Genomic DNA, 16,958 nt, shown 5'->3' with positions numbered 1-16,958 from the left:
TTCCTTTGATTCCTGTGCACCGCGTCCTCTAACGCCCATTCCATCGATCTCCTCTCCAAAATGCGCCTGTTTGGGTTTCGGATTCTAATTCGGGTTGATTTTTATTTTTCTCTTTCCTACTTTCACTTTACCGAATCGAAATGCTCACGTCCTTTGCCAGGCGAGAGTCACTTTTCACTCGCAACGCGGGAGCGCATAATCGGCTTACCTGTATATGGGCGATCCTTTATCTTCCCGGTACCACAGGACCAGCACGACATTGTCACCCGGCTCGTGCGTGCTGACGTTGCACGGCAGATAGATTGTCTCGCCGACGAGCGCCTCCATCGTCACGACAGGAACTGTGAAAAAGAGAGAGAAAGAGAGAGAGAGAGAGAGAGAACACGTTAGTGCCGTTTGATGCGAACCGACAGACGAACGACGCGTTCCAGGATTTATGTCAATATTTTTGTCAACTGTTTGCCGATATCCGGCTGGGATGCGCCATCGGAAATGAAACCGTCGCCTCGGGCGGCCGTCGGTCCGTCGTGTTGATATATTTTTTTGTTATTTATTTCCACACCCACCCACCGATGGCTGCGTGCTTTATGCATATTACATCCGATTGTTGGCCTCCCCCGTTCGCTGGCTAGCGCTGGAAAATCCCTGTCTTGTTGGTGGTCTTAATTCCCTGTGCCCCGTGCGTGTGAGTGTGGAATGATGATTTTTTTCTTTTCTGACTCGGGGAGGCTGTTTTTCCGTTTCATTCCCGTGCCACCCCGGTCGGTTGGGTTGGAGATAAAAGATTCACACGGCAGCAAACGCAAATGAATATTCAGCGTTCGGGCATGTGACCAGGGCAGAACAACAGGAAAGGCACACGAACACAAGGACAAAAAAAACGGAGAGCCACACCCGAACGCCAACGCCGGCCATCGTTTACTGCCACAAATCGTCCCGGGGTTCGTTCCGGTTTGCGTTCACCGTACCGGGATCGAGTTTCCGGGATCGGGCATGGCGTGCGAAATCATGAAAATGGACCCAACCATTCGGCGCAACCCCCGGCCTCGGTCCATCGACAGGGGGATGGGTTTTCGGTTCGGTTCCCACCTCAAAAGGTTCATTGAGTGCCGAATGAAGATACACGGATTCCGGAAGCGGACACTGTGTCGCCCTCTGCCGGCAGAATGTGCCGCGTAATGAATGTGTGAGCGAGAACGGATCGTGGGCTCAAGCCGGCGCTTCGAAAAAGGGACATTGGGGTGGAAAAAAAATGGCGAACAAATACAGCAAAAAGAAAACCCAACGGAGCCGAGTTCGACCTGAACGCACGTGAACGGTACGTGATCCTTGTTACCCGGGCTTATCCCGTGCAAGCGCGCTGTCGGAATCGTGCGCTAACCAGTGGGTGGGTGGTTGAACGGTGCAAAACGAAGCGAAAGAAAAAAAAAGAAGAGAGAAACACCGCTGTAACGGTGATCCGGCTGCGTCACGTCGGAAGCCTGGTTGGCCGTGGCCGGGATAACATCGGCTGATGTGCCGTTAACACTGCGCCAGCCAAAACGTCCGGCAGTACGGCGTGTGGTTTCGAACTTCGAACCCTCGTGTGGCTACCTCCTGATGGGGCGAAAGGGTTTGTGCGAAGTTCCCGGCAACCCGGAGTGCGTTTCGAAAAAGGGATTTTTATCTCCAGTCGGGTCGGGCCGGTCTGGGAAAAACGGAATGTCTGAATTTCACCCTTTCGCCGGTTGTTGTTTAGCGCGAAACGGGTCAGTTTGAAGCGCTGTTTCGGGTGCTAGATTAAATGGGAGCTAATTTTGTGGTTCTCGAAAAGCGCTGCACGTTCACCGGTGCGATGGATCCGCAACGGGATGGGATTGCTTTTGTTGGATGGCTGTTGGAATGGTGCCCTGTCGTGGTAGGATATCGGTGCGTGTGATGTTTGCAGGGAGTTGTTTTACTTTGCATTGAAAACCATGCGTCAGTAGTAACAGACAAACGATGGTAATTGCTTAGGAACATACTCGGGCTTATCACTGCAATGCATCATTTAATGGTTTTATTAGTAAGTTATTGACTGAATTACAAAAATTCTCTTTTTGATATAGCGTTTGTATTTCAGAATATGCAAGGCATTACTAATACAATTGATGGCTTGAAAAGCAAGTTTTTTTGTGATTAGAAAAGGCACGAGAAGCTTAATGAAAAGTACCATTCCTAAAGTGCCCGAAAAGTAAACCTTTCCCTTTTGCATAGAGGAGCATCGAGAAGGTTTATTGTTGATTCATTTAAGCTAATGCATTTCTGCAGCAGTATGAAATCAAACAACGCATGGTGCAGCTATCCGTCAAACAATCGCTCTCGTTTACTTCCTGAGCTTCACATTGCTATAGTGTGTTTTGTGCCGATGGGACGTGCTGATTGAAACAATGATCAAAACCGATCAAGACTCGATGTATTGATTGATTTGCCGTGATTATTTACCGAATCAATCTGCTCAAACGCTTCATTTCGCTCACTTATTATTGGGATGCAGTGTAGACGAAACAGTGTTTAATTTGCTCCTCAATTCTAGACAAATATTTACCTGAACATTTTTCTTTGCCTGGACCCCTGTTTTGTGTAACAGCATTCTTTTCAGCCAAACAGCGTCGTTTGCATCACGTGAACCTTTTGCAACGGGTTTCAGTTGACGAAACACGATGCTACGAAAAAGCAATCAGGAGTTGTAAAGCCTAACAGCGGCATGTAAAACAAATAAAACAAGCATTTCAGTTCATTTAGCGTACCAAAAAGCCCCCACCATCCCAACCGGTCAAACAGTTCAATCGGAATGCGAACATCCGAACCGAAAAGCCCCAAATTGAAATGGACATAAAAATGCACCACCAACATAAACCCGCAAATGCTCGCGACGCTCGATTGCTAGGCAATTGGCTATTTTTCTCCCCCCGCCCTACGAATTCAACCCTCTTTAGCCGATTTTCCCGTGTCTAATCGTGCACGGAGGGCCTATCACTGTCACTCGGGGGTTTTCGACCATCCGAGTTTCATTAAACGCGGATCAAAGGGGGCATCCCCAATCGCGTATTGGCTTTTGCACCCGTTTTGCTACCCGCGTGACCCGCGCGATCTGAATATCGATATGCGGCGTATTCCCAGTAGGCCATTTGTTTTTGGGCTCGATAAGCCCGCTCGACCGCTCACCATGGCAACCCGCGGAAAGGTGCCGATCGGTCGATTTGATAGCTTCATGAAGCGCGATCACCATCATGCGAAGCGTTTTTCTTCGCATCTGTGTGGGTGTGTTTTGCACGGTTTTTCTTTTTCTTTTTTTTTGCCTCTCTTTTGCCAGCACGTCTCTTGAAAAAAAAGGGTACTTTTGTGTGTGAATGATTGAGCTCCATCAAACGGGGTACGATGGGTGGTTTGCAAAACGAACCCACTTTATGCGTGCCGTTGAGGGAAATGAAAAATTCCCCAAAAATCCCTCCCACCCTGGAACGTGGGAAATGCAAAACTAAGCGGCAATAAAACGGCTACAGCAGCAGAGAAAAAGAAGAAAAAGAGAAGAAAAAAAAACAGCCTGCAAACACATCCGAATGGAAATAACAAATTTATCCAACGCTCGCCCCACGCTCGACGGTAAGCAACGTATGCGACCTCGGCGTGATCGATGGACGGGGCAGAATTCGGCCCAATTTCATCCCCCGCAAACCCAGCACCGCAGGTCGCAGGAACACAACGAAACGAACGAACGAACAAACCCTCCGGACGGACATTTAGACGGATGAACGCCCGCACGGCGACCGGTTTCGATGAATCATATGTTTAGTTATGCTGACGTCACCGGTACAATAAAAGAAGGATTTCCTTCGTCCGAGCAGCCTCATCAACTTTCCTGGCAGGCGGGGGGCATTTTTTATCCCGCACGGGGTTTCACGGGAGGGGACAAATTTTGACCGACCCGTACGGACCCCCGTGAGACTGGTCACACCAATCCATCTGGTGCGCCAAACCCTGGTGGATGGTTTACGATGGGAAACAATCCCGGCCGCCAGCACAATCAAAGGATATTACAGAAATTACAGTGATTTTTACGACGCCAGGAACCACCCACCCACCAACGCCCCACAAGCGACAGATGACGGGGCAGAATCTCTTGCACTCAGCACTCGGGTGGGTTTGGAAGTAACAGCAGGGGCAAACAAAAAAAAAGCACCACCCCGAACGAGAAAACTTTGCTCCATTATGCAGCCGGTCGGGATTCCGTGAGCCCTTGCTCGAGGAAGGACGCTACCGTGACGGTGGGAAATAATTTAGGCTCCCCAAAAAAAAAGGAAAGGGCACCCATCGTGGGCTGGAAAAAAGGCCGGCCTAAACGGTGGCAAGATTGACATGCTGATGCGTGGTTTATTTATGGCCGGGATTGCACCGACGGTTTCAATGAGCCTGCACTAAAAACTGGATGAGTAATTGTGAATGATTGGGCCCAACCTTCGGTTCGGGTTGGGCGATGCAGCTACGTGGAAAGCGAGGGCGGATAAAATTGCTTTTTGGTGAGGGATGGACTTCTTCGGGTTTTTTATGCCAACCCCTTGTGGAGGGTGAAGAAAAATCGCATCGTTTTATTGGCCCGTGAGTTCAATTAGGCCTCAAAGCCCTACGTCATCATTTCGTCCAAATTCTAACGTAAAGTAAATCAGACCACATCGAAAGGAGCAAGTATTTTCTTTACTTTGTCATTGAAATACGAGATCTTAACTTTTTTTTACCGTTAATCAACACAGCTTTCAAAAGGCTGTAGAGACGATTCTGAACAGTGGAAAAACCAGCAACCAAAATTCGCTTAACAAAAGCGACGTGATAAAGAGCATCGCTTTTATTCAGGATGCGTTTAACTTAACGAAATAAATTGCTCAAAGTCATCGTGTTGACGCAGTCAAAATTTCCCCATCGAACGTTTGCGCCCGTCAGTCCCCATTTGATCGATCGATAATCCTTTTCCCGGGGCCTCATCACTCAAACCAGCGGACCGAAAGCGTACTCGTCACGCGAAATTATCCAATCGCTTCCGATTGCTTGGTGTTGCATTTGCATTAGAAACGATACTGAATAAACGTGCGACAATTGCAAAACCACACTCCCACACACACTCCGGGAGAAAATCTAATTCGCACCACCACCCCACCTTATTAAGGATAACCCTGGCATCCATTCCTGAGTGCATGGAAAATCGAAACGCTTTGGGTTGCGACGCACGAATCGGCACTCGGGAAATCCTGCATTATCTTTGGTGCGCTGGTGTGATCGATTGGCTGGTCCAATCCGGTGCAGACCCGCTAATGGAAATTATCAAACCACAAACGAGCGATTATTATCGGCGGGTGCCCACCCACAGCCCCTCCGGCACACAAATTGAGCTCCAACACGGTGACACAATCGCGGCTCATTTCCGCGCGCAGTCATCGATTCTTCGGTCGACTGTGAAATGTGTCTGCCTCATTGCACGCTCGCAATTGTTTCACGGCATTGCACCCCAAATGCCAATCCACCCGCCCGATGGGTGGCGGGTGAACATATTTTTCCTCCCACGTTTTCGAAGAAAAAACCCCCATGGCGCCCTCTCTCGCAAGCATTTCCGGTGATGCGTATCTTTTCTGATTCCAACCCCTGCGAGGTGGAACGCGTACGCTTTCTTGCGAAATGCTGATCGCCGAAAACGGTTGCTAAGCTGCAAACCACCACCCAGAAAACGGTAATGAACGGAAATATGCTTCGCGTGCCTCGATGCCCAACCGTTTGCTGCGTGCTTTCAACGTAGCGTTCTTTCGCGGCAAAGAGCCGCCCGGTTGGAAATTGAAAGCAGTCGAACGCGATAAGAAAACGGTACCCTTCTCAGCGACGGTGGAAGCGTTTTTCTCGCACCAATCGCTGCCTTTCTGCGCATCATTTCCCGATTCATCCGAAGAGGGTTGGTGGGTGTTTGCCAGCTCCCGTCGCCGTTCGCTGGTTTTCCGTGCGACGGCAGACAAATTACAAATAAGATTACGATTATTATTTTTCGAACGACGATTCGATTTCCAACGGCGCACTCAACGAACGCGCGCCCATTCCGTGGGTTAATACTCGGAACGAGCGATCGAGCGGATGCTTCGCGCACGTTTCCACCCGCAAACACGTTTGCTGTCTGTCTTACCGGGGCTTTTTACCGGGGGGAGTTTTTTTCCCCCCCACAGCGCTAAGCTGCAGCAAAACGACACAGAGCGCTACTGTTTGGCGTTGCTTCGAGTCCGATTGCCGTGGGCGAACGCCAGAAAAAAGGGGCGGAAAAATTATTGATTTGAGGGGGGTGGGGGTGAAAAACTCACCCCCCCCCCCAACCGGGCACGGGCAATGCCGACAGGTGGGTGGTCCTAGAAAAGGACGACGTGCATGACGAAAGCCAAGCCACTCTAAGGAAATCGCGCAATCGAGACGCTCGTTAATCGGTGAACGATGGAGCGACCTCTATCGGTCGGTTTCGTCGTGCAGTTTGCGAGCTCGAGACTCGATGATCGTCGTTCCGCGCAAATCTAATGGAATGAAACGATAATCTCTGCCTTCTGTGGGTGGTTCGACGCACGGGCTTTCCTCCTCGCTCCGGTGGTGCGCTTTGTATCGACCGGAAGCAAATAAGACGTTTTTCGTTTTTATTTTGTATTTTGGTGTTGTGTTTGCGCCACCGCACACCAGGGGAAACTAATCTTGTGTGGCACCGGGAGGCGATCCGAGGAGACGACATTTGGAGCCACGTTGGTTGTGGTTTTTTTTGTTTTTTTGGTAGCGTTTTGTTTGGGAATAGCTTTTCCCAACTTCCGGCGATGGGGCTGGTGGTTTTGGAATGGGACGATTTCATTTCGGGTGGCATTTTCTCGGTTCACTGATCCGCATGCTCGATGCCAGAGCGCCATTCGGCCCGTTTCGACCGCAGGTTGTCGAGATACCACAGCTTTAGTTGGGTGTTATTGTAGATTACAAAATAATTGCACTCGGCACACTGAGCATGCCATGCCGCAATGAAACAATTCGTGGATGGTACGGCACTGACGCCGCAGCAAAACCCTGGCAATAGCAAAGCTCACAAGCTATCAATTTTTGGTGGCGAAAAAAAACAATAAATGATGAAGCTTTTCAAGCAATGAGCCTTTAGTACAATGGATAGCGAAATCCGAAGCAAAAAGTATGCTGAAATGGAATCATACATTCAAAATAATTCGCACGAAAAGTCATTTGCTCATTTTTCCTATTTACATTACTTAAAACGATGGAAAGTGTTTCGATTGGGAGAACTGCGGTTCAGAAAACTGCTTCCAATCAGCCTCATGGAGTGTGTTTCTCCGAAGCAACAATTATGGCTCATGGCTTTGCCTACGAAACGTTTAAAAATAAAAGCTCTCCGAATTTTGCAGAATGAAAGGACGAGCAAATTAGCTTGATTTTGTAGCACTTGGGTAAAAATTATCATAAATTTCCATCACATCGCTCCACCCGGCAAGGTATGGTAAGCGTGAAACCAGCTACTACCACGGCTGGACCGGTTTTTCCAACGATTTACGAAACATACCGATCAAACGTGGGAGGGTGTGGCATTAAATTTCCATAACCCCAGTGTGTTACGCCGAAAGCCGTCGACTCGGCACGCCTCGGGAGCCCAGTTGCCGTTCGTTTTTGTGTGAACGGTTTTCAAGCAAATTAAAGTTATAAAACACTAGAGATTAGCTAAACGACCCTAATCAAACGACCGTCACCTACCGGCCATCTGGCCATCTCGCACAACAAACCGAAGCAAACCGGGCCGCTTTTTCCGTTTGAAGTTCATCTACCCTTCTAGCGTTTGATTTGGTTTCACCTCATCCAAAGCCGAGCCTCAATTGTTGGGAATTATCCGCTGGGAGCTCCGGACTTTGCAGCGGATTGTAACGGTCCTTTTCACCGCTTCGGCAAGCCGGGTTTGAATCGATTTCCGCTTTTCCCGCCGATCGGTTGCGGTGGGCAACGGAAGCGCTTTGGCTAAGATGCTGTGAAATTGAGGACACAAATCGTTTGAAGCGAACCGCAGCACCGGGATGACTCCCACGCCGGCCTGCCGTCGGGCTGCCTTTTTCGCCGATCCCGGTAAGGTCAATTAAATTTGTATTTCCCGTTTTGATTGGTTCTTTGATTCCGTTCCATTTCGAGGTTGCCGGTTGTTTTTGTGCCCGCAAAAATATTTCACTCCGATCGTTCGTCGAGATTCTGGGGCCGGTTGGCTGACCGTGGAAGGTCTACCGGAAAAGTAATACCTTTCGATGACCCTCGTGGTCAGCGGTGGGTACCTTTCTGGTTCGTACAGCCCACCGTCGATTTCCACCGTCAATTTAGGTCGCTTTTTTGTTGCTGTTGTTGCTGTGCAAATCAAATTGAAGCCTTTCTTCAGCTGGGAATTGGTGAGCGACAGCGCGCTACCCGCGCAAAACTTTGTACCGAGAAATAATACGATCCAATTAAAATATAATTAGGCTAATTTTAAAGGGATCCCCCGGGATGAACATAAAACCGGCCAGAAATAAAATGAAATAATGCTGATCAGTCCCCCGGGAGGGTCCCCGAGAGGGTTCGAATTGATGTCGAACGAAAGGAGTAGCGCCTGATTCAGGTGGGCAAAGCGATGGCCAAAATGTTGGCGCTGTGCTAACGAAGCCTATCCAAAGTGACCGGTTGCCGGTGGGCTACCTTCAAAGTCACTTGACGTCAGCAAATCAATCCGGCAGCGTTGGTAGTGTGTGTGTTTTTTTTTCATTCGATTTCGAAAAATAAAGGCACAAAGTGCACAACCCTTTTCTTTGGTCATGCGAATAGAGCAGAAAGGGCGCTTGTTAGGCAGTTGTGCGAAATAAAAACCGATGGCTTTTCCCTACGAAAAGACAGCCACCAGCGCCATCGAGGAAGCCCTTGATCATTGCACTAAAAGATTACACCACCTTCGGCAGATCGACGTGGATAAATTGCAAGAATTCAATCGCCATGCCACCGTCTGGTGGTGTGGAAAACGAAGCAAAGAAAAAAAAGAAAAGCGAGCATAAATATCCTTGCAACAGTTTCAATCCATTACATTGTGTTTTGTTAGCAGTGTATAAATTGGCACAAGGCTTGCCGAGCCACACGGCGTTGAGGGAAACGCCGGGAAATGAAAATCAATTTTCCTTTTCCCTTCAACCTACCCGGCAGGCCGTGCCAGCCGTCGCTCTGACCCACACCCACTAGCACAAGCCCGTTCGTTGACGCTGGAGCACACGCAAATTGAATTGTTCCATTCTATTTGGTATTGTTTTCTGCTGCGAGCATTGGAACCGGCACCGCACCGATAAGGCCATTTGTTTGCCACAAAGTAAAGCGCCACAAAAGGACGGAACGGAAACGAACGGCTTGACGTTCAACCTGCATCACTTAATGCCCGGGAGCATTTCGAGACGCTGAAGGGTGGACCACTCGTTTCGAAGTTTCCAGTTGCAAAATATTGTCCGGAACGGGATTGCTGGCTACCGGGTGGCTTCTTCAGTGCCTCCGGCTCCGGGTGCTACTTTTTGCACACAGGACGAACCGAGCGGTGTTCGTTGGTTCGATGGAAATCGCATTGAAAGCATACTCATCGCGTTTTAAAACACAGCATCCGAGATGGAAATGGGGCGAGCTATGCACCGTTGTGCTATCGAACGAAACCCAGCTCAAGCAGCTGCCGGAGCCGAAACGAGTGGCGCAACTTAAAACAAACGAATCCTGGCTCGAATGCGGGCCGACGCCAAACAGACCTACACGGGGGGGAAGATTTTTGATCCAAAAGACCCTCCGATTGCAACATCGAACGGCATAAGCAGCGCCTCGTTAAAATAAGATTTATTTTGAAGGATTTTGTTTGCGATTGAAATCAAAATAAATTCCCCTTCAAAGTCAGCACCGGAGCTTTCCGGAGGGCGTAGCAACATCACCTCTGGCAAACATCCTCGAAACAAACGCCAAACCGGAAGCAAGGGCCTCGTAACATCGTACAGCTTTTGACAGCCAGTACAGCCAGATGGAGCGTGTCGAAGCAAATCGCGTACCGAATTGGGAACCTTGTATTGCCATACGGTGAGCTTCGTGTTGGCCATGTGTTGGAGGAAGTTATTGAATTTTTGCAACCACAATTCCAGTTTCCTCATCCATAATGCAACAGTGTTTTCGAGCCCAACGTTTGTTGTCGTGTTGCTTCGGCAAAGCAAGGTTGTGTATGCAGCTCATCAACGATTTGCCGGGACGGATATCCCCGGAATTGCAATGCATCGGGTGTGTTTTATAACGTATCCCAAGTGGTTCTAAGGAACTGGATTCAACGAACAATTAGGCAAAATGTCCATCTACAACAATTCTAAGAAATAGGGCTATCGGTTTAACACATCAAACATACCAGCTGACAAAGTTTTACTGTTGTTGCCTGGAGGCCTGCTTACGCTGTCTGTGCTGCTGGTATCATCAAATGCAGCAAACGAAATCAAACGAACGAAAGTATCATTGATTTTCCTCAAACTTGCGCACTTTTTGAATGTGTTGCCTGTGGCAACGGTTTGATGTTTTAATATGCAGCCCCAAAACAACGAAAGACTGATCAAGAAAGGGCTCTCGAAAGCCAGGAGTTACCAAGAGCCAGTCTAAGAGTTGTGTCGTCCGTTTATGATTGAGCGTGGTTGCTAATTAATCTTATTCCCAAGAATTCCAAAATTTAAAAGCACTGTATGTGACGTTCGTCGTAGTAACGACAACTTGTATGCCGGCTGCAGTCTGCAGAACGAAACAGGAAATACCTCGGAAATAAAATTCTTAATTTCACTTTCCAATGTCCAACCAACCGACTGAAGAATGCATACTTTTAGGCGTTTCAATGGTTCTACGATAGTGCGGTAATTTTCACCACATCTCAAACAGAATTGATTACGAGAGCAGAATTTTCGTGCAGCATCTCGTGGGCGTAGGGGAAATGTATCACGTAACTAAGCGAAAAACAGTATGAACGGGCGACATTTACCAGAACAACCCATCTTGAACGTGAAACGCCATGGCATGGGTGTGATAAGCACTGTTCCTGCTCTTGGCTCAAGTAAAAATGAAACAAACTGCCCCGTCTGATGGCGCTTCCGCCTGTCTCGATGTGCTCTTGACATCGAGCGTCGGTTTATTCTTCCTAATCACGAACACCCACTTGAGCCGCCGGTTTAAGTATGACATTGTGGGACATGAAAGGGAATTAAATCATCCCGAGCATTAAGCCGACAGCCAAAACTGGTACGCACCTGCAGCTTATGCTACACGAGGACGGGCTCGATGCTCGAAAAAAAGCACATACACAACAGCCCTCAGAAGAGCATTTAGGATAAGGCATTCGGGCGCGTTTATGTGCAAGTGTTGCTGAATTTGTGTGCGCATTTTTCAAGGTGCGAGCATGATTTACGTTGAACTAAACGATCAAAAAACGTGTCTGAGGAAGGTTAATGTAAAACAGCGCTTTAGAAACAAGCTTTGAAGATGGATAATTTAAAAACTTCAGAACGAATATTTCAAGCATTTATCTAGCAACAACATGCTATGAGCAAGTTAATAGAATACCGTAAAAACCTCAAACGCGTTCCGCCCCATTAAAGGTCGGTTTATTGGGGACATTTTTCATACCAGAACAAAAAAACCTTAGTGAACAAAACTTTTCCGTTTGCGAGCAAATTAAGCGACAATCAGCGGACGGTCACATGAATATTGAATTAGAATTGCCTAGGCACACTATCGGGCCAAGTGGCCACGAAAGATCCCCATCGTCTAGGGAACGACCGGTGGGCCACTCGAGGGAACGACAAAAAAACGATCCCAAACCGTCCTCTTTAAATACTCCGACCGTTTGCCGCAGTAATGGCTCGTCAGTCATGCGTAATTTGAAGTGACCGGGACACAGAGGGCCACCGCAACGGTTCCGGCTCGAGAACCATCGAGAGCGAGAGATGTTATCGGAAGCGTCAGCAAAACTGTTGTATAGTTGGCGACAAAGTTAAGCGATTGCACGGCCGCCACCCTTCGCGTATGGTGATGAGTGCCGTTGATTGGTCCCTTTCTCCGGCCGGGACACGACACGACTGGACGGATGGTCCCGTTTCAGGATGCGATGAAGCGATAGAGCGCACGAGAGAAAGGGCAAAAAATATCGACTGACCCAAGGACGAGCAACGACAAAAAGAAAAACAGAAAATTCCACACCAACGTCCCCAACGGGATTGCGGTTGTGAAAGCCGTGTGGGAAAAGTTTCGAGCTTCATGCCTCATCGAAGCAGTGATTAGAAGTGTCATTTATGCGTTAGCGGAAGCTGCCTCTGTGTGGACGTTTTTTTTCGCACTCTCTCTCTCTCTCTCTCTCTCTCTCTCTCTCTTGGTGAGGCTTTTGTGCCACCCAATCTGATAATAATGTGAGCATTATCGATCGTTTTGGGGATCATTACGATGCCACTATCGAGCCACTCCCTCGGGTGGCAATGGAACGGTCACCAGGCAGTCGATTTGTCATTTCCCAACGACGGCCCACAAAATTCAAGGCTTCGTCATTTGGGGTACGCGTTCGACTTTCGAGCCCGTCTCGAAGGGTGTAAATATGGCAACATCTCACAACCGACGCCACACCGTGTAATCGCTGTATTACATTCCCCGGTAGTGTGTAAACAATCTGGCCCCGCGTAAGCGTCGTAAAAACAAACCGCGAGGAAAATGTAAAGCGACCAACATAAATGCGAGCTTTTCTCGCTCCGACGCACACGCGACCGTTCGATATTTTCCATTACGCACACACACACACGGCAAACCACCGAAACCGAATGTCGGGGATGCTGGGTAGGCCAAGACACTTCAGAAGGTGCTCATCGAGAGGTGAAGAGAGAGTGAGAGAGAGAAAGAGAGAGAGGTAGAGAGAGAGAAAGAAAGAGAGCTAGTGGCACGGGCGTTACACTTCCCACTGAGCCCGCCAGCCGGTGCCATTAAGATTTTTCCGCCTTCGTTTTTTATCCATTCTGACGCTCTTTAGGTGCTCCAATTTAGTCGCTTCATCCACCAAAAGCAACCACCAGCACTCGGTCGTCGTCGTCGTCCTTTCAGCTGGCTCTAATAAGAGCCGCGATGAAAATGCTTGCGTCTTGTGCCGGGACGGAATGACACAATCACGCACATAAAAGGCTTGACGGTCGTAAAAAAAAAAGGACGAAGGACCGATCCCGGGGCATCATCCGCGTGCTCACACACCAACACCGACGTGGGTGGCTTGGGACACCCCACACACACACACACACGTGGCCCCCCTGGTCACATGAAAAACAAGCCGCTCCCGCTTGATGGAAAAGCCCTCACGGAACACATAATATGATGAAGATTAAGATATTACGTATTCATCTTGTGTGGATAATTTATTTGTGCTTTGGCTTTACGTTTATGTTTTCCGCCGTCCCCTTGTGAGGGCTTCGATCGTCCGCCCCCTCCCTCCGGTTGGGTGGGGCCAGCTTCGAGGGCTTATGTATTTCTTGATCCCCGGAACCGTGGAAACCCGAGTGTGAGCGGTGTTTCCGCGCCAAGGGTGGACACTCACAAACACACCGTTGGCACCGTTGATGGTAGACCGCATAAGGGCGACGTTTTTCCGGCGAGCGCTTATCGCTCTCTCTCTCTCTCTCTCTCTCTCTCTCTCTCTCTCTCACTCGTGCTCAGGTGAGCGAGCCGGTAGTGGTGCATCAAAGCGATGGGAAGAAAATAAAACACATAACACGGCACGGCGCTCGATGACCGTGTGGATGGTCCGGGCAGTAGCGCGAGCGGTTGTAGATCGTTATCAGCAGCACAATCGCCGGTAAGCAAACGACGACGTCGAGGATGACGACCACCGACACACACACACACACACACCGGCCGTCGCCTCGAGTGATTCTTTTCTCATTAAAGGACGCCACGGAACCAACGCCAGCCCCGTTGCGGGTTGCGCCTTTTGTGTGGTTCCGTAATCAACGGCGTGAATGGTGATGCACTTTCCCGTGCGGTATTGCCGGGGGTGCTGAAAAGAAAATACCCATCCACCGGAATTGCGGACGACACTTTACGGGCAAATACCCCTCTCGCGGAGTGGCAAAGAAAAACCCCACGGACCAATCACCGCAAAATCCATCATCACACCACACAGGCGATGTCATTTACGAGCAGAACGCAGCCATAACAACTGCCAGCACGCAGCCAGAATGGTGAAGCGGCGCGTGAGATGCACCTTTTTCGGTTCCCCAGGTCGACCTGGTCGAGACATTCCCGGCCACCCACAAGCGGACGCGTTAGAAGCGATGAAAGCAATCGATTTTATCATCGTGTTTATGCGCTAGGAAAATATTTTCTCAGCCCACTCAGCGTGACGATCGGGCTGATTACACGGCACACACGGCACCCGGATGTGGGATGATTTTTATCAACAAGAAACGCAAAACACATCAGCCGCGCCTGTTGAAGCGAAGCCGAAAGGCCCACCGTGCCGACAACCGACCGATTCAATAAGCAACGTCCGGGGATGATCCCGTCTATGGTGGGTTGGTTCGCGTGGTGAAAGCTAAGACGTGTGCGAGCCTCCTGGCGCAGGTGTCGTAAAAACGGAGGCCCCAAACGCGGGCCAGACCTTCGCTGGGTTGGTGTGTGCGCCCTGAAAACCCCACGCTGGTTTGTTTCATCAGCGTAAACATCGGCATACCATCGCCGGTTGATGCCTGATACCGATAAGAGCCTTCGTCCTCGTCGTCGCCGTCGTCGAGGGACACACTCATGTGGGCATGTGGGAAGATTTTAGCTTCCTTTTTTTTTCGAGCTTTCAACTCCCTCTGGCATGGAGCGAGAAAATCCTCGCATGCAAAACCGGAACACACATACGCACGCACATGCAGGTTTGTCTAGTTTACTGTGGCTTCACGAACGAGATTAACGGAGCCATGAGCCTTGGGAAGCCATGATCCGACCGGTAAACACAAACAAACGGTGCGCTGATTTCTTGGCGGATCCTGTTGCCTTAAGCCTGGTGTCCTTTTCCCGATGGCCTGGAGAGTCTCGGGTCCTCTAGAGCGGGATAATTGGCCTCCGATAATCAGCGTGGCGTAAAATGGCTTCTGGGAGCGGGAGTTGAATTAATCTTCAAGTCACCAGAGATTGATTATGGCTCTGGCGAAGGTTTATGCAACATGGATTTACCTCAAATTTAATGACGAATTCTGTGAATTATTGCAACACTCACGAAAGCAGTAAACCGGTTTGAATAGATAAAAAAGCCTTGCTAATCAGCTGCTTACGGAACTTGCCGATAACTGACAATAATTGTGCGCAAAGAACGCAATAGAAAAACGCCCAATAACCGTTGAGTTGAGTAAAGAACGTCACAAACGCAGCATTTCATGCTGGTTCCGATATTGCAAACACATTCATCACAATGATAAGCCCGCGTTAATGGTGCCGATTTGATGGTGATGGCTCGCGAAGGATGTGTTCATCAATCGCCTATCCGACCAATCGGTTTCCCACAACGCCGGATGGCAGATAATGATGCAAACAACTGCAAATGTGTGTACAACCCGCCCAATAAATCATTTCCTACACAAAAGCTCCCGGCCACGTGCGGGTGTCGATTGTCTCTTTTTTTTTTTTTTTTGGTTGATGTTTTATTTCCCGCTCTCCCAACCAAATCCCTTCCAAAGACCGCCCATCGGAGCCCTTCGAACACCTGTGACGGCGAAACAATACCGGTGACCGGAAACAACGGAGTAATACAATTTATCAACACGACCCAGGCGGTTTTTATCACCCAGCCGACCGACACGACGCAACCGTCTCCATCGTTGATCAATTATGAGAGTTCGATTCAGGTTTCAGCTTTATCCGTCACCGGCCTGTCACAAACCGGCGTGTGCGTTTTCCAAAGCTCCTGTCTGAGCACCTGAGCTTCGTTACCATGGCGACGGAGCGTACTTTCCGCAAATTTCAACTGACACAAACACTACCCACACGCTAACGCATCTGTCAGCGGCAGTCGCCACCGACGGCACCCGAATATGCGCACAGGGTGGCATAATCAATCGCGACTAAGCACACGCGTGCGAATGTGGGTGCTTTCTTCTTCGCGAGGAAAACTCGCGATAGAGGCTGACAGTTCTGGTCCTGGTGGGTGGGACAGAAGCACCCACCTGGAGCTTCCTGCGAACCGCATTCGTGCGAACCGTCCACCCAGCCTGTGGAAAGTATCGATCGGTACGAAGTTTCCGAAACTCTCGCGACCCATGGGGTAGCCCTCAAAATCGTGTAACCTTGCGCGAGTCGCACCGTCGATGGGTGAGATATGGAAGCCATTTTTGTAACCTCCCTTGCGCGTTGCATAATTTATGGCCTCGGTTTCAGACGCCGGTGTGGCTCGTTTCGACGCGTTTCTCGTGAAGACAACCTCACGAATGGTCTCTTCGCAGTCGAACGCGGCACAAATGCAACGCACCAGCACACACTTAAGTGCCTTCTGAGCCGTTTCGGATGGCTTTCGCGGAGAGGTTGTCGTGTATGTGTCGTTGTGTTTGAGCCAGAACGCCTCTAAATCCCCGACCGGTCTCGAGAAGCCCGGCGCTGTTCCTTGCGATCTGTTTTGGCCACCATCCTTCTAGGGTGCGGATTCAGTCGGTTAGGGATGATGGACTGCTTGCATCAGCGCGGCTACGACGCGATGCCAATGCGCAATCAATCTCAGTGTATCGCCACGATAAATCATCTCGTGCCTCGCGTAAAACGCACCAATCGTGGTGAAGGAGTCACGTCTAGTAGGGCGAGTCCTCCAGCTCCAGGAGATTTTGGCTTGCTTTGCTTCAACAACCCAAGATGGATCAAGCGCGAAGGAATGTCTCGAA

The 16,958-nt window shown here is 49.5% G+C and overlaps 1 protein-coding gene across 1 annotated transcript in view; it reads right to left on the bottom strand.

Moving 5' to 3' along the window:
• The window catches only part of LOC128721919 (neural cell adhesion molecule 1), a 73,256-nt gene that overhangs the window by 28,877 nt on the left and 27,421 nt on the right, over nucleotides 1-16,958 (bottom strand). Inside the window, exon 2 of the mRNA XM_053815721.1 lies at nucleotides 209-341. Within this exon, the coding sequence (XP_053671696.1) occupies nucleotides 209-341 (133 nt within the window). The remainder of the gene's footprint in view (nucleotides 1-208; nucleotides 342-16,958) is intronic.

This window comes from Anopheles nili, chromosome 2 (genome assembly GCF_943737925.1).
Source record: "Anopheles nili chromosome 2, idAnoNiliSN_F5_01, whole genome shotgun sequence".
In the NCBI taxonomy this organism is placed as follows: domain Eukaryota; kingdom Metazoa; phylum Arthropoda; class Insecta; order Diptera; family Culicidae; genus Anopheles; species Anopheles nili.
The sequence above is the reverse complement of the archived record's forward strand: the minus strand, read 5'-3'. Positions and strand labels throughout refer to the sequence as shown.